Source organism: Corvus kubaryi, unplaced genomic scaffold (assembly GCF_017639235.1).
Source record: "Corvus kubaryi isolate FWS band 111438036 unplaced genomic scaffold, C.kubaryi_AGA036_p1.0 137, whole genome shotgun sequence".
NCBI classification, from domain to species: Eukaryota; Metazoa; Chordata; class Aves; order Passeriformes; family Corvidae; genus Corvus; species Corvus kubaryi.
Genome location: NW_024580671.1, coordinates 12,440,400 through 12,464,148, shown reverse-complemented (window position 1 = coordinate 12,464,148; position 23,749 = coordinate 12,440,400). Strand labels below are relative to the sequence as shown.

At 37.0% G+C, this 23,749-nt stretch overlaps 1 protein-coding gene across 2 annotated transcripts; it reads right to left on the bottom strand.

Annotated features, from left to right (window-relative positions):
- Positions 1-5,193: 5,193 nt before the first annotated feature.
- RPAP3 (RNA polymerase II associated protein 3) lies at positions 5,194-23,743 on the bottom strand. 2 transcript variants are annotated; one of them, XM_042017894.1, is made up of 17 exons: positions 23,726-23,743; positions 22,164-22,322; positions 21,465-21,605; positions 20,917-21,039; positions 19,608-19,735; positions 18,901-19,022; positions 18,497-18,567; positions 17,359-17,490; positions 15,865-15,992; positions 14,121-14,242; positions 12,607-12,677; positions 12,329-12,445; positions 10,319-10,530; positions 8,959-9,154; positions 8,275-8,372; positions 6,764-6,864; positions 5,194-5,681 (listed from the first exon to the last, which is right to left on the bottom strand). In XM_042017894.1, the coding sequence occupies exons 2-17, from the start codon at positions 22,314-22,316 to the stop codon at positions 5,590-5,592; spliced, it is 2,007 nt and encodes a 668-aa protein (XP_041873828.1). In that variant the 5' UTR covers positions 22,317-22,322; positions 23,726-23,743; the 3' UTR covers positions 5,194-5,589. The 2 variants fall into 2 exon arrangements, with proteins under 2 accessions (XP_041873828.1, XP_041873829.1); XM_042017895.1 differs by lacking the exons at positions 5,194-5,681; positions 23,726-23,743 and having other exon boundaries at positions 6,857-6,893.
- Between the last annotated feature and the right edge of the window lie 6 nt (positions 23,744-23,749).

Sequence of the window (23,749 nt, the reverse complement as noted above, 5' to 3'; positions counted from 1 at the left end):
TCTTTTCCCTTATCTGGCTCAAAATCCAGTCTGTTGCTAAACAAAAGTTGGTTTGTCCTGGTCACTCTGGTGATGGATGGCACCCTCTCTGTCGTAGGTCAGAGGCTTCCCCACCACACACACAAACCTCTCCTCTTCCCCTTTGGTTGGGGGATGCAAACCTGGCCTCAGCAAAGCACCCTTGCAAATGGCCAACTGTTTGAGATATTACCCAGTTTCGGTCTCTCACGGGGTTTTTGGTGGATCTCTCTTAGGCTGATCTGATGCTCAGCTCATTGTGGAAGACCTATCTAACTAAGGGGCCATAAAACAGGACTTTAACAGTTTATACAGAGCATGAATCTATCTTATCAGGCATTAGGACAAGGAAGACTTTTGTATATCCAGTTGCTGGTTAATGTAACACTAGTTATGCTTAATAGTACCTTTTCTTGCTTTAAAAACCAGGTAGACTCACTTGGGACAAGGAATCAAATTTATCTTTTACGCTGTCATGTTAAACTTCATTAATGAAACAACTGCCAAAGAGAGACTGGAAGCTCTGAAGTTTGAAGAAAACACTACTTTCTTCTATTATGAAGAAAGGAAAAGACTTTGAAGTATTCAACCACAATTGAACTCAGCAATCACTTGAATAGAAAGCAAAAGAATAAAGAAAAAAGGAATTTGTTTGGGTTTTATGCTGTATTTGCTTCAGTTTATAAAGTCAGACTTTAGAGTGGAATACTTCTCCAAAATGGAGCCTGAAGAAACAAGGTTATTAGAAGGAGCTTTCAGAAACAAAGAGCTTTGAGCAGAAATATTTAAAAACTAGAAGAGGCCTTCAAATGACACTTTCAGAGCCTGAGCTGCTTGCAACTAATGACAGGAGAGGGAAGGCAGTGGAGAATACAATGTTTTGAACAGAAAGGGCACAGTGCAAATGAAGACAAATTCAGAGAGGGAATCAGCATATAGTGACAGATGTAACAAGAAAGATCTCATACAAATGGTTTATATGAAATAGTACAAAGTGACGGATGCATAAAACCCAGACAACTTTACTGTTGCAATCAGTCTGAACTGCATGCTTAAGAAAAGAGACAACAATGCAAAATACACTTCCACCTTTTATCCTGAAAGCTGTACCTTGCCTAAGCCTAACCTGCAAAGAAAATAAGGTCAGATCACAGATCAATCACTAACAGAATTCCAGGTCATTTGGCAGACTTACATGAAGACTAGATTCCAGCTTAGAACATGTTCCTTAGAGGTAAGGCTAGTTTCCTGCTCTCTCAAGGATAGTCACTAACACAGGATTTTGCAGGGCAATGTTGTCCTCTGAATAACACAACCCTTAGAAATACACCTTAAGGGAGTTAAAAAAGCATCATGCAAAAGTAGCAAGGATAGAACGCAGTTCAAAACACTAATCGCTCTCTAAGACAGGAGAAAGAAAAAGAGTGGCTTGACAGCTGCTACAAAAGAAAAGCTACAGGGTGAATTTTACCTGGGGAGAAATAAGATTCAATAAATGTGCAGCGCTATGCTTTTATTAAGGTCCTTTTTGCTATTCCTAGAAAAGCATTGATTTACTGAAAACAAACAAAACCTAGTGGCAGAAGAGACTGGCAGAGACTCCTTGTCTCACAGTTGCCCCTACATGGGACACAGGTGAAGGAGAGAAAAGAGGATGTATTTTTAATGCTCCACACTCTTGGATTCTAATACTGACAGTACAGCAATCCCAAGCTGCCTAGACATCACAGCACCTAAACACAACTGTAAAAGCTTAATTTCCTTCATCTTCTCTCTAATTCCTCTGTTGTAACACTGCTCATCAAGGCTTTAAGGGAGGAAAATATAAGGGCTGAAAAGGGTATACCAGAGTTACCAATAATAATATCAAGATAACAAGCTCAAATTATGGTAATGGAAAGAGAGAAGTGTGAAAAGGGACCAACCTGAACAACAGAGCTCTTCAGTGATCTCAAAAGAAAAAAACATGTAAGTAATGGACATGAGGACAGATTGTTTAGTAATTACTAAGTAGCAGTAACAAGAAAACACAGAACCAAGGGACAAAATTAAAATAAGCAGTAGTTGACAGGAGTAAGAGGAGACTGCACTGTAGGTGCACCAGCATTAAAACAAAAAAAACTCCTGAACAATGGAAGTGTTAGTCATGCAAGATGGAAGAAAACAACTGACAGCTGATGACACTGGTAATGAACTGTTCAGTATCTATTTCCATTTCAGTATTCCCTAGTGATGGCACCCACAAGCAACATCACTGACAAAAAAAGATCTCTGCCTAGTAAAAGAGCTATGTATGAGCTATAACCTCAGTTTCCTGAAACTGATGTTCACAGATTCTCTGGACCCCAAACACTTATAGTCTGAATATTAAAAACCAGTATGTTAAGCTTATACTAATATTAAAGTTATTAAAATTATATATGTATTTATATAAATAAAATTATTTTAAAAGTAGCTTCAAAAGCAACAGTAGTTGATATGGCAATTGGCAAGCTGAAATGTCTATTCTTAAACAAAACGACAGGGAAGAAGAGAAGCAGCAAAAACTACTTGAGCAGTGTCGCAACCATTAATTTTCAATCCTAAAAAGTCTTTTGGAACAAGTACTGAAACTATATTCACTTATGCTTTCCACAGTAACTGAACACAAGTATTGCCAAGTACAAGTCATGTTAAAACCTTTTTTTTGACAGCAGTGTAACGAAAAAGCAGTAAATCAAGTGCCTTTATCTTCATGTATGACTGTCACCGGACACCCTTATAAGCAAGGCAAACACAGCTCAGATTAAACAACTACTTGGTGAATGCAGAGATACCCAGAGCTACTGGAAAGCAAAAAAAAAAATAAAGCCACAGTCTACTGCCAAAAGGGAAAGCTGTAAGGATGTTCTGCAGAAGTCCTAGGATAAGTTCCCTCAATATTCTAACAACCTGTGCTAGGGAATCAATAGACAATATGGAGTTTGAGTGTCTCAGAGATCTACTGGAGGACAATATTCAAATTTTAAAAATTACCTTGATGAATAAAAAGTTATCTGAAAAACATAATTTAATACTGAAAAGTAAAATAATCATTCAAAACTCAAGTCTGAATCCATCACTGTAGCAAACATCATCTCAGATTTTTGACACCTTGAATGCTGTAACATAGCAAAGGGCTATGAAGTATTCCACGGTTTAATTGCTTCACACAATTTATGCAACTTCCCCCCCGCCCCAAAACAATAGGGTTATAACCACTGTAGAGTGCGTTGGATTAAAAAAAAAAAAAAAATCCTCTTCTCTCTCCAAAAAAGATTTTTTACTTGCTTGACATCTATAAATCCTCTTCATGTTTTATTAAACTCTACAATTCAGAAATTTGGCAGTCTTTAACAATTTAGAAGGGAAAAACACTGCCATCTCCTGGAGCAGGTGAAGCTGGCAGTTCTCTGAATACCTGCATTCTGCTCTCCCTCTTGCATTTTCTATGCACTGAGAAGTAACTTCAGTAACTCCAGATGTTATATTTAAAAACAAAAGTGAAAGTCTCCAGTAGCATATAATCTGCAAGATAAATCTTGGTGGCTGAAGTTCAGTAGCAACATAAAATCAGGTCTGCTCATCCACCTCACCAAATTCTACATGCTTGAAAAACTTCATCATCCCTCCTCAATATGCACAAGTCCTGAACAGAAATCTCTGTAGAAGTAGCAGTGTGGACAAAACTCAACCATGACAGCTTATTTTCATTAAGAGCACAGCACAGTGGAGTTGCAGGTGACTCTTGGCCTACAGTTTCTAATCTTTTTGACATCATCTTGCTTTTACTTTTGAAGATCCCTATTCCAATCACCTGTTTTCATACAACAGCTTTCAAAAACCAGCTTTTGACAATGTACCAAATGGTTTACCAGTATAACCTAGTCCAACAAACACCTCTGCTGTACACTAAACAACTTGTAACAGTCCATAGGAAGGTACACTGTATCTACAAAATCTGTACCTATAAAATTACTCGGGTAACTAACTACTCTATCCCCCACCATTATTAGTTATAGCAGTATCCCCAATACCTTATCTGAAGTGCTTTACAATAAGGGGAATAAATAGCCCATTATCAGTAACTCGGGACACACCTAGTAATTACCATTCTTACCGCAGGCAGCCTGCAAGCATTCTTACAGAAAGGCTCTGCCATTCCCCCAGTTGCACTGTCTGCTCTTGTGCTCAGTTCCAGGGCTAACTGGAAGCCACCTTAGGGATCCAGTGCTAATGCCATTCCTGTCAATTGCTACCAAGCCTGAGGATGTAGCTCAGTTAATATTTTTTTTAACTGGATTATATCTAAACTAGGACATAACATAGCTGCAAATGTTTTAAAATTAATTTTCTAATACTGACTACATAGAAGACAACATTTACACCTTTTCCTACTAATGCATGTTGGGAGTTTGAAGTCTTTTTGAATGCTGTAGCCGTTAAATTATTCCTTTGAAAAACAGCACAACTTCCAAACCAAAACATTCAGAGAAGCATGAGTACAGTACAAGGGCTGAATCAGGATGAAAGCAAACTGGCAGGATATTAGCATCTGTGGGATGGAAGAGAGCAGTTAAGCTCAGAGAGACACAGGCAAATTTTCAGACACCACCACTTGGATACTACAGCTAAACTTTAGAGTATACTTGACAAGTGCTGTTATTTCCTCCTGGTCATGTGAATAGTACACGTAATTTATTATGCCTAATGATCCCTCTTATTTGAGAATTTCAGTTAATTTCATGCTTTTGCTTTCTACTGTTGAGGTATTTTGCTTAGCCTCCTGAGTTGTCTTAAGGGGTTTATATCTGTTCAGGAACAACTGACCCACGAAGTTAAGTTTCACCAGATTATTTTAAAAGTACTCTTGAAAGAAGACAGGAAGTGTTTTTCTTTAAACTTTTAGTTTAATTCTACAGTATTTGTCTTCCTTCTATTCTGCAATTACAGTTGAGGTTCACAGGAAAAGGTTCAGAGGTTCTCAGCTACCCATATCTAAAAGTGGAGTTTTAGCAAACTCAAGTAAAAATTCTGTAATTTTCTTGCCAACATACCTCAGGTTCACTTTGCACAGTACAAATTCTGATGTGATGGATCTTTACAGAAGAGTGATTTAGGCACCTTAATAAAAAAATTCCTTAAAAATATAGTATCTCAATTAAACATTCAGTTTATTTTCTAAAATAAAAACCCCATGCATAATTCTAATATACAGCATTTGATTCTTACCAAAGACATGTTTACAAATATTTTTTTCCTTTTAATAAAGATCTCTATCTACAGTCCAAATCCTGAATGCCAATCTGCCCAACTGTTTTTCAGGCAAACAGATTCCACAGAAGAAACTGCAGATCCATTTTTTTTCAGGTACTGGAAAACAAATGTATTGCAGAACTAATAATGATCTCTTCAGGTACTTGCCATTTGGCTAACCCAAGTTTAAGAGTTTCATTATTTATAAAAAGCAACAAAATTTCAGTCTTTATAGCCTTCTTAGCTGATTTCCACATGAAAAAAGTGCAAATCCAGACATTTACGTCAGCCATCTTGCTAAGAGAAAATGCCATATTTCTTCTCCAATTCGTCAACAGAAGCATCTTTTAATCCCATGTGGGTCACATGATTGAATAATACCTGTGTAACTGAAACAGAAAATCCCAACATGAACTGTTATTTTTGTGATTCACACTCTTAAGGTAAATTAATCCAATTCTTTCCTTGGTGAGAGTAAGGGGTGTACAGATTATACAGCTGAAATACAAATTCAATTTTAGAACTACTTGGAGGATGAACAAAAGTAGCAAAGCAAAACTCTCACTTTGTTTCAATGCCCAAGAGATGCTTAACAACACTTCCTTCAATATGTGTATAATCCAGGCCACAAACAGCTTTTAATTTGTTTACTATCTTGACACTATGCCACTACATGCAGAAGACAAAAGTTAATGCCAGATGGCAGATAAAGCTTACATCAGACAAATAGCATTCATGCCTTTACAAGAGGCACTGCACTTCAGTAAGTAATTTTATTTTAAGGAGATTCACATTTCAAAAACTTTTAAGTATTATGGTTTTTAGTGAAACTCAGCTGTAGATAGTAAATTTAAATTTACATGGTTGCAGAGAAATGTTTTGCTTATGCCTCACTATTACATAGTCTCTCTGGTGTGCTAAATAAAGAAAATATTTGAGACAAAACCCACTTTTATAAACCATGAATTCGAGCCAAGGTCAACACAAATTGCAAACTAATGTGAGTGATGCCTCCGGAACAGAACAGACAACCAGGCTGAGTGCTTTAGAGATGTCTGCATTCTTTTGCCAACAGAAAAGTCAGGATTTGTCAAGAAATAGTTGTAAATTGTGGAAACTGTATAATCTGGATACCTTGGATCTCAGATGTAGAATTTCATACAAATTCGTAAATTTGTAACATTACCAGCTACAAACTGACATGCTGGCAAAGCTTATTTTATCAGAATAAAATGCAGTGGTAATTCTGATTAAAATAAGAGGATTTAGCTCTAGTTTTCTAGTCTAAACAATAAATAAGGAATCAAAGGATTAGGAAAAATAACGACATTCATATTAACTTCTAAACCAATAAAACGCTAGACAACTAAAGTGATTATTACATGGAATAAACAAGAATAGCACTAAGTTTTACATATTTTTTGCTAGATTCTACAGTATGACAAAGTAAGTTTACTACCAAATTACTTACTTTTTTTTTCTGAACCTGACATAAACATTACTGCCATATCAAATCTTTTTAATTCAGAGAGCCTCTGGAGGATTTCAAGGATGAGTGATGGCTCCTCTTTCCTGAAGATTATAACAAAATATAAAAAGAACTACTGTTGATTAGATTCAGTAGCTGCAAGCAATATTAAAGAATTCAGGAACAAGAAATTAAAGGACCAATAGAATTTCCTTGTGTTTCATATTCCCTATCTTTGTCTTTCCTGTTCATTTGTCCATTCACAAAGAAAAAAGTCAATACCCAGAAACCTTTATGTAGGTATTATTGTTCGACAGAGCAAGAGTGAAGAAATACAAAAACCTAGACTGACACAAACTGACTGCTGGTCATGTACAGCATACCTACTACATGATTTAATGCTTACACCTGGCCATAACATCACCATTTTTATATGTATCAGGTAGTGTGAAAGGAAGCAGTACCTGTGGCCATAGGAAGCTCATCAAAAAGCTGAGCCAATTACAGCTGCCTTAATTTTCATCCATACAGAAAATTCCTAGATTGTGCTCATTTTACATTTTTCTGGCGAAGAGTAAACAGGCACTGCCTTTCTCACAAATACTAACAAATAGTATTTTTCTTTCATAACTTTGCATTTCTTTTGGAGGGAGACAGGACTTTTTACCTTACAGCAAAAGATTTCAACTTCCTAGTCTTTTTATGTTGCATCATCAAATGCAGGACTGTATCTTCTAAGACAGCATTTTTCACCCATATGACGGATATCTTATTTTTCAAGGAAACCAAGGGAAAGACAAACATTGATTCATGCTTGCTCTTCTCCATAAAACAACACCGAAAAACATCGAGTGTGTGCTTCTCAGACAGTGTAATTAAGAAAAGCAGTACACTGTCTCTGACAAACAAAATTAACTTTAGGACTCAAATGATAGCATGGACAGAAATTTCAAAAATAATTTGCCAGGTCCTGTCTTATCAGAACCTGTCTCCAAAACACATTTGCCACAGGCAACTGTAAAATGCTAGCAGATAACTAAATCTGAATGCATCACAGTAAGTGTGGCATAAAACCAAAACCCTCTAAATTTCTCAGCTTTAGGAAGTTAAAATACAGGACAATGTGCAATTGTATGCGCTTACAGAATATACACACAGTAATATGAACAAAAGTTATTTCATACAGTCTAATGCTAGTTTCTGATGCTCTTTAGCACAGCACAGTTCAACAACCCTTAGAAAAAGTATTTTTTCACTTCTTTTCTACCTAATTTTTCAAGATGAGTTTCACTTCTTAAGAAGAAACTATTGAGTAATTCCAATGATTTCACTATGCTCATCTAATCCTGCGTGCTGAAAATCATTTTGTAGGCCTGAGGTTGGGACTAGAGAGAACATTAAAAAAACCCCAAACACATAACAAAATACCAACCCCTCCCCGCACCAAAAGAACCCCAAACCCTTCAGAACAGCAATAAATAAGTAATGTAAAACAAAGGAGGAGTTAAACTTACTCAATGTAGAAGTCATGTAGAATTTTCAGGATCTGGTTAAACAAGTCTGGATCTAAGGATTTCTGAAACAGCTTTGCATAAAGCGAGGGCTCTATTTGCTATGGAAAAATTAAAAAGGGTTTTTTAGACAAAAAAATACAAGTGAGTAATAAGAATTACATGTGCATTTTTAGAATGTCATGGACAATGCTGGAGTGCATGCAAGCAAAAAAACCAAATCACAGTATTTGAAATTACACAAAACAATTTTTGCTTGTTTGCTTGGGGTTTTTTGGTGATGGTAATTTCTAACTTCTCTTAAAAGAATTCAAAGTGATTTTTTTTCAAAATATATGTAAGCAAAAGTGCACATTAAGTAGATTGATGTGTTTCAAGCATTTGCTTAGTTTAAAAATGTCACTATGTCTAATTACCCCAGAAGCACTCATTTGAAAAATCAGAATTTAATAGTTATTAATGTATTTAAGTCTTTAAAGAACAAGGGCTTGTATTTGAAAAAAAAATGCTGAGACTGTACTTCAAGCACATCAGACTACTTAGTGTTATGTGAAGACAATTAAAAAAAGGGACTATTGTACACTTAAGACACTCTAAACACAGCTATCCCTTCCACCTAAGTGTACTGTTTCTTCAACTGATGCTGAAGAAACTGTCCAAATACTGTTAATATTCTTTGTTTCATACCTTCAGGTACAAATACATATTTTCTGGGCAGTCTTTCAACTTCCTGAAGTCAGATTCAAGCTGGAAAGAATTTGCAGGAACGGGAGGAACTGGAGAAGCAGACATAAATGACATTCTGATTTCTTTTTCTCTCTGTTTGCTTGCAGGAAAAGATGGATGCAATGTTGATGAAACTCCTTTCACATTTACAGGCAGCCTGCAAAGGTATTTTCAAACACATAATCAAATAAACTTTTAAGGAAATCCTACAGTGAGACCTAATTGGAGATCTTTCTATTCATTAAAAGCTAAAATACTGATTTTTTTTTCTAAATAATGTGTTTTAGCTTAAGCAGGTATTTTAAAAATCCCTTCAAATTATACAAGCTTTATATTCGATTCACCTTTTCTAAAAAGCCACATCTGTAAATACTTAAATTTACTCAGCCTCTGTCTACTTTGTTTCTGGAAATAAATGCATTTCATAGTAGGTTTCTCCCATATATAACTGCAAGGAAAAAAAATCACATTTTCTGGAATTTCATAGTGCAAAACAATAAACAATGTCACATGGATAAACTAGTTTCAACACTGATAGCAGTATAATGTGTATTTGTCCCATAATTTGTTATTTAAGTCCATTTATTTTTTAGAAATTAAGAAATGGCTAAGAACATACTTTTTTCTTCAACACTTCACAGTAAATCCATCTAACTGAGCTAGAAAAGGTGGGTGGGGCCAGTGTTTTTCAAAGAAATTCTTTGATCAAGATTCCTTAAAAAGTATTTACTATTAACAGAACAAGGCAGTGTCAAACCAGTGGACAACAAGTACAGTTCTAACACTGAGCAAAGATAAAGCTTCTGTACTTCAGCCTAGTTTCAGCAAGACAGACTTGAGTTTGCCTAACTAACACAGTGTGACTTAAAAACCAAGCACATCTGAAGCTACCACCTGCCTCAGCAGAGGAAAGGGTGGTGACACTGATCTGCTCCTCTTCTCTCACACAACTGGGGTACAAAGAATGCTTGAACTCTGTTCAAAATCTATTCTAAAACAATACAAATAAAAGTCACAGCTAGGGAAGATGGAGTGCCCAAGCAAGAAGGAGTATGGCATGCAGGAAAATATCATGAATTTCTTTATATTTGCAATGCAAGACTGAGTTTTCCATCTGAAACTGAATAGATCATATTTGTCTCAACCACTACGTGGTCAAAGAGGCAATGTGCAAGAACTGCAGTTTCTTTCAACATTTCCTTTTTAATTCAGAGTCTTCAAAGTATCTTCAATACCTCACCAAATGCAGACATCTGGAAATGAAGATTACATTTTAACTACATTTACCTTTTTAAAAGGGGATCAGAATTATTATACTTACTGTAATGGTGACGTATCACTGATTTCTTCTATTTTCAAGTGCTTTGCTTTTGGAGTATCAACTGTAGTCAAGAGATCATCCTGATCTAGAGTCTCTGTTGTTTCAATACTCACTGAGTTCCTCCAGTTACTGACTAAAGAAGTAGTGCTGGGCAAGTCATCATCTGATGTATCATCATCAACTTCTTCAATATCTATTCTTCGCAATGGCTTCTGAACAGAGCACAGACCTCATGTCATGTGTGGACTCAATGTAAGTGTTTATACAGACCCCAGACACAGTGCTGTGTAACTTAAAAGAATCTTATGATAACCAGTTACCTCTGTAGTGGTGCACAGAGAAGACACTCTGAATAAAGGCAAATGACAAAATCAGGAAACCATAAAATTCTACATGAAGCCTGATATGATAACTTTATTACTTTGTCCTCATAAACCAGTATATCCTTACCCTAGAGGATCTCAATATGCCATCTGTTTTCCCAGGAATAATTAAAAATGCATACTTTTTCCCACTAAGGCTGAATAGGCAAGATCTATGATATACTTTGTCCCATTATGGGGTCAAGCTTTGTAATTTAGAAAAAAAAAAAAAAAATCATAGCAACATAGGCCTTGGCTTAAAATTTTAAAATTTCAAAACTTCAAAAAAATTTCAAAACTTAGAATTTTGATGTAATAAATATTTGTAACTCAACCCTTCTGATTGACCACATTACATATATACTAAGGTAATTGATTCCACTACATGCTAAAATGCTTCAGCTTGTTTAATCTCTGCACGATCCCCATTATTTTTGACCATCACCTAGTGACACTTTCACAGGTCTTACAAAAAAACCCCTCATCACTTCTTACTTTGGAACTTAATTTCCTGAGCATGAACACAGTGTATATTGCTCTAGAAATACAGATGTGAATGAACATGATTAAACATACTCAACAATTTAGACTTCTAGGAAATGGCAGTACTAAAAGCACAGATGTTTCACCTATACTTATTCTACCTTAACAGAATAACAAGAGGAATACAACCAACCTAGCATCTTCACTTAATCTAGCGGTCAAAGTGAACACTTAATAAATACAATTGTCTATTATTGAAGTATTTCAGCTACTTCACAACAAATTAATTTAGGTTTAAAGAAATATTGTATCTAGTTATAGAAAGGCTATAATACTCCCCCCTCCCAAAGGATCAAAATAACCACACATTTTCTACTAAAACTATCCATCTGAATTATATTATTGATGAAGATAAACAAAGGTTTTCAAATAGCATGAGTGCATACACATACAAAGTATGAGCACACTTTGTATTTACACAACTCATCGCTGAATATATAAAGATTAAATGTACTAAAAGAGGAAGCATAATACATAAAGAAACCTGGTATTCCAGTTTTTCATCTATAGCTGATTCATCTGACTATAAACACTGATAATTCATAGTCCAAATATATTGCTTATTGAAAATCAATGCCAGCTGTCCTACAGTTTACATGGATGAAAATGTATGCTCAGAACTCTTTGAGAAGCAGCCCTAGGTGACAGCAGCATGACACAAGTAGGCAACGTTTTATAACCACTATGGCTGCTGTAAAAACTGTAAACAGCAGAAGAAATGAAGGAAAGTTTACCCAGAACTTCTCAATCAAACACAGAGATTCAACTCTCTCCCATTTACTCTCAACTGCAGTGTTACCTACAGACACAAGACAGTGCTGTGGGGCTGCCTGCCTATTCCACGTTATAAATGTATGCATGCACCACATTTGCTGAGGGTGGTACTGCAGGCTGAATGCTTACACCCCCATTGCTATGAACTTCAGCATTTCCATGTGTGTATATGTCCTTGAAAAATATCAAAAGAGTAAATCTATACATTTTTGGCTTTCCACAGGCAAGGCTATCTATCAGGAGTTAGTCTACAAATACAGAAAGCAGATTTTAACTTTAAGCTCTACTTCTTCTCCCATCATTACAGAAAGCAGTTCATGTAACAACTTACTGTTGATTTAATCTGTAATGGATTATCAATCAGTTTCACTATATTTTTAATTTCCGTTTCTTTTATCAATACTGCAGGATATTCTTGTTGAGTCTGCTGTTCTTTCGCAGATAATTCCTGAAAAAAATGGCAAGTTGTCCAAAACATCAGGTGTTTGATGAATAAATACAAGGTATGTTAAAAAAAATGTAATAAAGAATAAAAACCTTCTAATACTATAGCCTTAAACAAACTCCCAAACAAACAAAACCCCACTATACCCAAACAAGCATACATACATTCCTTATTTTAGTGAGTTCGTTTATTGCTTGTTTATTTCCAGGTTCCAGCTTCAGAACAGCTTCAAAATCTGAGTGAAAAACAACACATAAACTGTAGGTATTTCAAGTTACAATGTACATGTGGCAGATTTCTAAACCTTCTATTTTCCTTTCATAGCTCTAAAAATAATTAAAAGCAGGTAAGTGACAAAATGGGCAGGGTTGAAAGGGACCACATTGGAAAGGACCACCAGTGGGTCATCTGATCCAACCTCCCTGCTCAAGAAGGAGTGCGTTGCACAGGACTGCACCCAGACAGTTCTTGAATATCTCCAGCGAGGGGAACTCCACAACCTCTCAGAGTAATCTGTTTCAGTGCATGGTCACCTGCACAGTAAAGAAGTTCTTCCTCATATTCAGTGGAACTCCCTGTGCATCAGTTTCTGCCCATTGCCTCTTGTCCCATTGCTTGGAACCACCAAGAAGAGCCTGGCTTCATCCTTCTGACACCTTCCCTTCAGATACTCGTAGACATTGGTGAGGTCACCCCTCAGTCATCTCAAGACTGAACAGGCACAGCACTCTCAGCCTTTCCTCATAAGAGAGACACTCCAGTTCCTTAATCATCTTTGTCACCCTCTGTGGGACCCACTCCAGGAGCTCCACATCTCTCTTGTACTGAGGAGCCCAGAACTGGGCACAGCACTCCAGATGTGGCCTCCCCAGGGCTGAGTAGAGGGGCAGGATCACCTCCCTCCATCTGCTGGCAGTGCTCTTCCAAATGCACCCCAGGATTCCATTGGCCTCCTTGGACACAAGGTCACACTGCTGGCTCATGGACAGCTTGCTGTCCACCAGGACCCCCAGGTCCTTTACACAGAGCTGCTTCCCAGCAGGTCAACCCCCAACCTGTGCTGCTGCAGGGGTTATTCTTCCCCAGGTGCAGGACTGTGCATTTACTTTTTGAATTTCAGAAGGCTCTTTTTTGTCCATCGCTCCAGTCTGTCAAGGTCCTTCTGGAAGGCTCACAGCCACCTGGGGTATGGGCCACTCCTTCCAGCTTTGTGTCATCAGTGAACTTGCTGAGGAGGGATCTGCACCAAGTCACTGATGAACAAGTTAAACAATACTGGGCCCAGTATTGAACCTTGGGGGATACCACTAGTGACAGGCCTCTAACTAGACCCTGCGTCATTAATTAAGACCCTCTGGGATTTGTTGTTCAACCAGCTCTCAATCTGCCTCACTGCCCACTTATAAGTCGTTCTAACACCTGTATTATGACTGACTTTTTAAACAAAATTTTCAAACTATTTCTTACTACTTACCATACATAGCAACAGCTGTAATTTCACACAAAACTGTCTTCCCATTATGTGGGTACCAACACCCAAGTTTTTATACCCATTGAGCGAAATCCAACAGAAATCCCTTAATTTTTAACCTTTGCACTGATAATCTCAAATCAGAAGATCAGGATGTCCTTATAATGATCTCTTACCTACCACATTTAGGCCAATTCAAAGTCATACCTTGAATAGCTTCCTTTAGCTTTCCAAGAGCAACTCTGGCAGCTCCTCTTCTGGCAAAAGCTTTAGAATAGGAAGCATCTAAGAGCAGAGCTTGTGTGCAGTCATCTTCTGCCTCTTTGTACCTCAGCAAAAGCGTAGTACAAAATTAATAATCAGTTTCAAGAGGCAGTTTCAACTGAAAAGACAGAGCTACCCAAACCAATTAAAATATAAAGGTATATGTTCATTACCTACATACATAAACACATCACTGAGGGAAAATGTGAAATAAAAAACTCCCATAAAATATGATTTCTCAGCACCTTGAAATTTCAGTTGTATATCTTGGTATCTCATAGAAAAGTGTTGACTCTTTTTAGGAACACAAAAATTCACATCCTCTGTAAAATAAAACCCACTTAAAACTTGCCAGAGCAGAGTCCACTTTAAAAATTCAACAAAGTCAGTACCATGGCTTTGTACTTCTGAAAACCAGAAATACCATTACAAACAAAGAAAACGTACAAGAAAGGAGAAGTATGAGAATAAGTTTCTCTACATTTGGAATTCTGTAACTTGTCCTTAACTATTTCAGAATAAGAATTCAGTATATCCTTGCATTAATGTCATTTGCTTCATTTTAAGATTAAATTTCCTCATCCCATTTATATTAAGTTACATTAGATCACGATTCCACTATATGTTTATTAAAAGTATTTTCATTCATTCCTCCACTTTCAAAATATCATTAAATTTATGCAAATTAATTTTTATTTGCGGTTCTCATCAGTACTAGCAGTTTCTAAGAATACCAATGGGCTTTTGTTGCATTTTATGTTTTCTCCTCTTTGAAATGTAAAGACCCATGATACAAGATTTATCATAGAGAATCAATTTTCTTGCTTGGTCATTCAATTAAAGTATCACTTTCACTGAATCTCACAGAAGATTATTTGCATTATGATGTCCTTTAAATTGCAAGTGTTGTGTCAGAAATACTATCCAGGCAACCTATCTTATCCTAATTACAGATCCTCATTTCAGATCTGTCTCTCCTGATACTCAGCCACGTCACGTGAAAACAGATGACCAACATAAGCCTCTGCTCTCTGCTTCTCATGCTACCAGCTTACAAGTTTTAAAACACCACAACATCACAGAGTCAAAAGAAGTTCACACCTAAAAAACGGCTGTATGGAACTTAGATAATTTGCCAGAAAGCATTAATTTCCCTATAGTTTCTGGGTTATTTGGATAAAACTTAAATAAATATAAAGAAGCAACACATACGCGCCTCCATCAGTGAAGCTAAAAAAATATTTTAAAAGGTAACAATTTCCAGAAAAAGCTTATATTCATTCCCTCTAAAGTCAGAAGTTATAATCCACTTCTTTTTACAGTGCTGACTGCGTTTAGTAGCTGACTGGGTTTTATAGTCAAAGACAAAGCTCTGGGCAGTTCCTTTCACAAAGGTGAATACCTGAATTTTGCACATAAAAGAACAAAAATCCAACTTCAGAAACCATTATTTAATACTGGTGCTATTTTATTCCCTCAGAACTTGTTTCCCACAAATTGCATTTCAAGATCACACATACAGATTTGTTCCCTCCCCTTTACTGCTTTCAACATGATTTACTCTATACTGAATTCTAACAAAAATTAGAAGGAGTGACAATAACTCAACTTGAGTGAAAATCTACTGGATCACTTTTCCTTCTGATTTACAACAAACAAACGATACAGCATATGCAATTCCACTTACTTCTCAATCTTTAGGTAGGCCATGGCTCTGTTAGCTGGCAGTAGTGCATTGGTGCCATCTGCTGCAATACCACGGGTATAACATTCTATTGCAGCCTCGTACTTTCCTTCTTTGAAATAACCATTACCCTGGAATATTTAGGTCAAAAAAAAAAAAAAACCAGCACTGAGAAAATCTAGTGCAATGAACTTTCTCTTATCCTTTTTAGCAGAGAGGGTCACAACATTACAAAGAGGAATTGCACAGACCACCCACATCAGGCAGACAGTTATGGTGTATTTCTTCCTATCTAAGTTTGGAGGCAGAACACAGAAAGAATCTTAATATTTTCTAATACTTCAAGGATAAAAAAATCTTTGCTACATGCATAGTTCAAATGCAGACTTGTAAGTCTACAACTTGTTATTTAACTTTATGCTTGATGTACAGGATAACCTACCCTGTACCTCCTGAATTTAAACACAAGCTGAACCTTTACAATTCCCCTTTCCAGATGATTTTTTGCACTGCACGAATTCATCTTTATCCTGCTCCATAAAACTTATCCTCAAATATTACTTGGGTCCAACTGTTGTTGTTTTCCAATTAATGCTCCATACAAGAAAATTACATTATTTTTTGTTTGTTTCTGGGGACTAAAATTACCTTTTGCTTCTCAGCACTAATTTGAAGCTGCACATGTTCTTTGCTACTACTCTACTGACTGACAAATAAAAGAAAGGCCACAGTTCAGACTTGATAGGATCCATGTTATCAGGAACAAGCCTGCAGTGAGTCAGCTCTGCTGCCAATGAAGTACTGCATTACACTGAAATTTCTCTTCTGTGACCTATTCAAACTCTTGTTCCTTAATGCATACTTTCATTCTTATCTAATTACCTCTTACAAACAATACAGCAAACCTGAATAATGGTAAGAAGTCAGAACTTACATAGCTAGGTAAGTGAACAGAAAAATTTTAGTTTAGTTTGGTAATTTTATTTACTGAGAGTGGTGAGAGGGAGAAATTGATAAGCCAACTGTGAGTCAAGACTGCGTATCCAGAAATACATTTTTATTGTCATTGCTGCCTGCACCCCAAAGTCCTTTTTGTAACTACTATTCATCATGTAATCAGAAGTTTCAAAACAAGAAATAGTCCACAACTCCACTTGGACAAGCAAGCATCAAGATGCTTAAAAATGGAGAAATGGAATCTTTGTAAAATACGGTTTAAGCTCTACTTGTGTTACCACGTATTTGAAATTTAGCACGTACAATTTGGGCTGTAAAAGCTACCTTTTATAATTATTCCTCCAGCTGAATCCAAACAGAACTCACTGGACCACTCACCTTCCTAGAGCCCAAAATAGGAAACAATGAAGGTAACATCAAGGACATTGCATTTATGAAGTTCAAGACAGCATCTGGTTTAATTTATACATTTGCATAACAGCACAACACAACCCTTTTCTTTGCTAGGTTTCTCCCGTTCCACCAGAACCTGTGACTTACCAGATCTTTTTCTGCAATTGCCTTCTGCTTGAGCTGCTGCTCTTCAATGCGCTGCTTCTCTTCGTCTGTTAATCCTGTTCTGATCGTATCTTCAAACTCTTTCTGTTCTGAACTTTCTTTTGATGACAGAGCCTGTGAAGAATGTAATTTTTTCCCCTAAGTATTTCCCCACTTAAACATTTTCAGAACATAAACGAAAATAATTTTTAAACTTTTAAGATAAGAAAATCTGCCAAGCGTTTTAACAGAAGTGCCTGTGTTGCAAATTGAATGCAAATTGAAGAGACAATTTAAAAACAATTTAAAATTGTTTCTTGAAAATGTATTTCTATGAGGGACTACAAGTCAGAATAATGCTTGGTAAACAGAAAGTATGTAACTTCTGAAGCACAGTGTGAAATGACTCATGGAACCTGTTTGTATACAGCCCGATTCAGATATCATTTATTTCTTCAATTACTGGAGACTTTGTGTCTTCATTCTGAAAACAAATTTTTCAAGCACTTTCAAAAATACAGTTTTGTAAGGCGTAAATCATTCAAATAGTAGTGACAGGTGTGCTTATATTTACTAAAGTCATCATAACCAACATTCTCCTCCCTGTCATGAAAGGGACTTTAATATTAGAGTACTTTGTTCTGTTCTTAGAACATCTTTCTGGTTTGGTTGACCATAGCAATCTGCGGGACTACAAACAGGGTAGCAGTGTAGTTTTATGGCCAAGAGAATACAGGGGTTCTCTCGTGCTATGCTTCCTTATACCAAAATACTAAGCATGATTGAAAAAAGCATTTACACAGAGGGTAGAAAATGGGGGAAAATTAAAAAATAAACCAACCAACCCACCAAAACCTAACCAACCACCCAAAGAAAACCAACCAAAAAACAACGACAAAAAACCCAAAAAATCCCAGATGGTGCACACATACAGTCTTAGTTTTCTACTATTACACTGATGTCTGCATATATGCGAGCTTCTCCAAAAGAAACTCCATTAAAGATTTTGACCTCAGTGAACTTCAGATTCCAGAAAAAGCGCATGAGAATTTGTTGAATCAGTTCTTAGAAATAAAATTTGACACAGATATAAACTGAACAGGGCATATAAATTTATGTTAGGGCCTATTAGTCTTATTACCTGATCAATTTTCTTCAGTTCATTTTTTGCTTCAAAGTTGTTTGCATCAAGCTCCAAAACTTTTTCATAATCTATCAGAAGACCAGAAAAATATGTTTCAGGTAGGAAGCACAAACCAGTAAGCAGAGCATTCCTTTGAGATAGCCCTTTTTTGTAGTTACCCAAGAAGTCTGAGATATTTAAAGGAATGCAACATTCTAAAACAGTTAAAGCTGAATTATTCTAGAACTAACATCTACAGCTATCATTTGGACTTGCTACTTGAATTTTACCTTACCAAAAGAATATGCAACATGGTATTTCAGTTCTTTGTTTATAGGAAATGAATACTAAATTCCTACATCAAAGAAGCAGATCCCACAGGTTTCTATGTATTTTAAGAAAACAATTTTTAAAAGACCCACCTTCTTTAGCACCTTGAAAATTTTTCAAAGCAAAGCGAGCGGCCCCTCTTCTCGCATAAGCCTTTATGTAATTTTTATCTAAAGCAAGTGCTAAATTGCAGTCAGATTCCGCAACAGAAAACCTATAAAAAGAATGAATGAGTAGTTTGGACACATCAAGGTAACAAACCCCAAAACTTCAGTAGTTTATCTTACTTCGAGCCTCTCCAGGTTCTTGAGAACATGGAAATCTCACATGCTTCACAAGGGGCACAAACCAAGTATTTACACATTTCTTGATTCAGAATACATTAAAAGAAGAAAGGAAAACAGTGGTCAAGAATCTCTACTCCCACAGAAAGAATAACCAACTCCCCTGTATCCTTTCTTCACCCAAAAAAAATTAAAGCCTTAGAAATAGGGCTAACTGATTTTGGAAGGCAATTTCACTTTCTCTTCCTCGTTTTTCTTCAAGTCTTACACACTGTAACACAGAAGATGGCAAGCTTCTAGTGTGCAAGCAGAGAAAAATTGATGAGGGAGACTACCAGATTACTTCTCCTGGTGATTTCTATTTTACTTTGTAACTGGTGGGCAGGTTGCAACAACAGCCTTACACAGACTGCAACACAGCATGATGTATAAATCCAGAATTAAAATTAGACCAAAAATCTGAAGGTAGCATTTCAAGTAAGAAAATATTACAGATTTAACAATGCAAGTCTTACTTTTTCATTCTATAAAAAGCTGATGCTCTGTTTGTGGGCAATACTGGATTGTATGGATCAGAATGCATCCCTCTAGTATAGCATTTTATAGCTTCATCAAAATTTCCTTGTTTAAAGTAGTTATTACCCTGTGAATAGAAAAAAGCCTTTTCAGCAAGTTACTGTACATTGGCAGAAACACTGCTAATTAAAAACCCTAAAAAATCAAAATTTGTATTTTAGAATGCTTAAATATTTTTGTTCAACATTTCTCATGAAGTACTGCTTTACTGTGAACTACACTTTCTAACTAATATATTCTAAGTGTCCCATGTTAAATAATTCTCATGACACATTCTATAACATGGGTCTATAAAATACTGATTTTAAGTATCCGTAGGTCATTTCCAGAAACCTGTAACAAGCACATACATCACTACTTGAATTACTGAATGGGGTTTTTTTTTAAGTTTTTAGTAACTTGATTTGGCATCTTTGCTTTCCAAGTCAATATTCTCATTTCTCCCTCCTCTGGGACACAACTTTTCTCTCGTGCACCCTCAATGACTTCACTGCAGCCAAGATAATAATGGCCAAAGATATGTCAATTTCTCAGTGTAGACTACCGATTACAAGTCAAGGAATTTCCACAGCAGCAGGGACAGAACACAAATATCACCCATAGAGACAACTTCAAACAAACAAACAAACAACCCCACAGAAACCCAAACCAAAGCTAGAACTACTGAAGTCAAGTATCGACTGACAGATGGGTTAGGTGATTGCTTACAAACAAAGAAATTTTTCAAAAACTCAGAAGCTGCTGCACAACTTAGCCTCCTTCTCATAGCAACGAAGCCTGAGACAGATCTCTCTCTATATCCTACCTTATTCAGTAAAACTGAACCGGCATGAACTTGCCATTACTAAAGCAAAGAAGTTCACCCATCATTCCCAGATGTATTGGCCTCACAAAGGGACTACTTTTAAATTCTTGTGGATTTAGTTTGGGGCATTCAGATGTTGAGTTCAGGTAAAAAACAGTTCGCTCTTTATCAAAGCAAAAAATCACCAATACATTTATTATCATAAGCAAACATTAATTAGAATCTGACAGGCTTGTTGCTACCGACAATGAGAAGAAATAGAACTGCAGTGAGAATTTTCTATTTTGGAATAATGGGCAGGAAAACAGACAGAAAGACTTCCAAATAGGCAATTCTTTTACCAGACGTGCGGTCTCAGTGCATGATCTTTTAAAAGAAAATTGCGAATGCTCCTATACTTAACTTGCTACTTTACCAATAATAAACATCTGTAATTCTATAACCTTTTCCTTCTCTGCAAGAGCCTTTTCTGCATCTATATGAATTCCATCTTCTTCAGAGTCTGATTCTGGAGATACAGAATCATGAGTACTATCTTCTTTATCAAGTTCTTCAAGTATTTTATCCTGGAATCAGAAAAAAACAAAAAAACCCTGTTGTCTTCATTATAATTTAACAGTGCAAAATAATACAAGTAAGATTTTAGAATTACTAATGTGTCCTCCAATACTCACAGTTGTGCTTAATATTATACTCTACTATAATTATGATCTTCTAACAGGTCTATTAATAAAACAGGTTTTTTTTCCCCTTAAACTCAAATTCAATTTGCTGAGTGAAAGCACTGTCAATAGCAAAACAAGTATTTATCAATATTCCAAATATTAAACATGTAACCTTTTTGGCAGGCAGCTCCCCTATGCTCATACAGTACCCAGCACAGTAAGATACTGACTGGTGGACTGAACTCTCAGCACTGTAACAAAATCTTATTTAACACAGAATCAAGTGGGGATAAGACTCAGGTAACAAAGCAAATATTATGACTTACCACATCAAGTTTTCCCCATGCTTCATAATCGTAAGATTTGATCTTATTTTTCTTGTTTTCCTCAGAGGTTATCTTTGAAGGGACTTTATTTTTGCTTTTCTTCTTTTTCTTAAAAGCTTTGTTTCGAATTGGTGGCAAATTCTAAATTGAATTAAGTAACTTATTATGAAACAGATGTGTGAAAATCACTTGCACTGAAGGATCTACAGTACTTGTATCTAGACAGTATCCATCTATCAGCAAGCTGTTCTCATGACTCTACAAAACCACTAAGAACAATAAGCATAAATCTTTCAACACATAAAAGCAAATATTACACGTATGATACTAAGCTGAGTTTTAGAAGACGACTCTCTTCAGAGCATCAGTGAAGAATAACTTCAATATACTAAATGTCAGCAGTAAATTAGCAATACTGATATTGCAAACAGAAATATTCTCATAAATCTACCCAGAACCAATAAAAAATTTACTGGCCTCATCACTCCCAGAGGCTACTGCCCCAGAGCTCTGCTGGTGGTGCAGTTTACAGAGGAATCTCTGGTTTACTTCAGATGAAGGACATGTTGTGAATTAGTTTGTGCCTTCTAGTCAGGTATTTTAAGTCAACAAATGTCATTTAGCTAAAGCAAAACATAATTATTATGAAAATTATCACAGTATGAATAGCTGTGTTGACACTGGTCTTGTGTTCTTTACCTCTTCTGGGACCCCACTCTGTTTCCTGAGTTCAGAATCCACTTCTTTAATATCTTTTTCCCAGCTCTCCAATTCTCTCATAAAATCCTGCAGCTCTTCAGCATTTTGCTTCACTTGCAGCTGCAGTTCTATCGCTTTACTTGGTGTGCTCATCGTAATCTGCCGAAATTCAAGGAAAAAAGCCTTCTAAAAAGAAGCTGAAAGTATGTAGTGAAGGAAGCTAGCTACTTCAAAATTACAATTCAGAAACACCCCCCTATTTGTACAGTTCATAGCACAAAAATCTGAAAGAATGAAGCAAACATGTTTTGAAAACAATCATGATTAAGTAACTCATGATGAGCTAAATACAAACTTAGATGAAGAGAGTTATGAATGGTTGCTAACTATAACCTCTTGATGGCAAGCTTCAGGATCTGTTACAAGCCTCATGGAAGTATAAATAAGCTATTTGTAGAGACACTAAACATAAACACAGTTAATGATTTCTGTGGTACAACGTGCTATCCATATTACAGACAAGGGTCTCAAAGAGATCGAAAAACACGCTGCATCATTACTACTGAACTAATGCTACCAAAGCAGAAATGTTTTTACAGACTCAAGAGTAAGCAGCTGAGCAGATACCTTGCTGCAGCAGTTGTACTTCTCCCTAGTTCATACATAGATGGTGACATGCTTACCCTGAGCAACATACTAGGTCTATTTGAAAGGAAGCAGAAACTTTCAGTGAAGTGAGAAATACATAGCATTAATCAAATTTCCAATTAAGGAGCCCGTAATTAATTTCCAATTATATTTTTTTCCACCTTCCGCTGTTGTCCCAGCCGGACCTAACTCTATAATATTCAATCTGTTAATATCGCGCAACCTGGGCATGGACACATCAAATATTCCATCCAGCCTAGCACTTCTAGGTAGCTAGAACAAGACACTTAAAAAATGCAATAAAATGCCTTGTGATCTGCTGAACTTTTCTTTTTCCTGTCACTGACTAAAACAGTATTGCCATGAATGCGAAAATCTAACATGAAATCCGGCCATTCTAAAGCATCTTGCTCAAGCGTACAAAGTCAGCCTGCTCCGTTACCCACAAGCCGCATACAACTTAGCAACGACCTGAATCCACGCACCGACAGCAACCTCCTTGCGGCACAGCTCTTACACCCTTCAGGGCACTTTTATTCGAATCTCAGTGCTGGGCCCTCCCAACACCCGAGGGCTGCTGGTTCCAGCGATTCCCTTGGAGCGGCCGCACCACGCCGGCGCCCTGGCCGGCAGCACGGGCCCGCCCTGGAGCGGGTCCCGAGGCCGTGCCGCAGGAGGCCCCGAGGCAGAACAGCCCCTTTGAGCCTCAACACCCGCCTCTGCACCGCCCGCAAGTTCCAGCTGAGGCCTTCACTCCATCAGGGTGAGCTCTCCCTCGCCTCACCACCCCGCACGGCCAAGCCGCCCATGGACCACAAGGGATGGGGGATGCGGCTACGGGACGGCGCCGCCAGGGGGTTCGGGCATTGCACATCCCGCTCGTGCCGTGCCGTGCCGTGCCGCCGCGGCCTCACCTGCGCCGTGTCGCGGCTCCTCCC

Bases quoted from the DNA above. Each gene is read 5' to 3' on its own strand.
- RPAP3 (XM_042017894.1), bottom strand. From the start codon at position 22,316: ATGAGCACACCAAGTAAAGCGATAGAACTGCAGCTGCAAGTGAAGCAA. The intron at 12,678-14,120 runs GTATGACTTTGA...TTTTTCACTCAG, and splicing joins GCTAAAGGAAGCTATTCAAG to ATTTTGAAGCTGTTCTGAAG. The intron at 12,446-12,606 runs GTATGTATGCTT...CATTTTTTTCAG, and splicing joins AACTCACTAAAATAAGGAAT to GAATTATCTGCGAAAGAACA.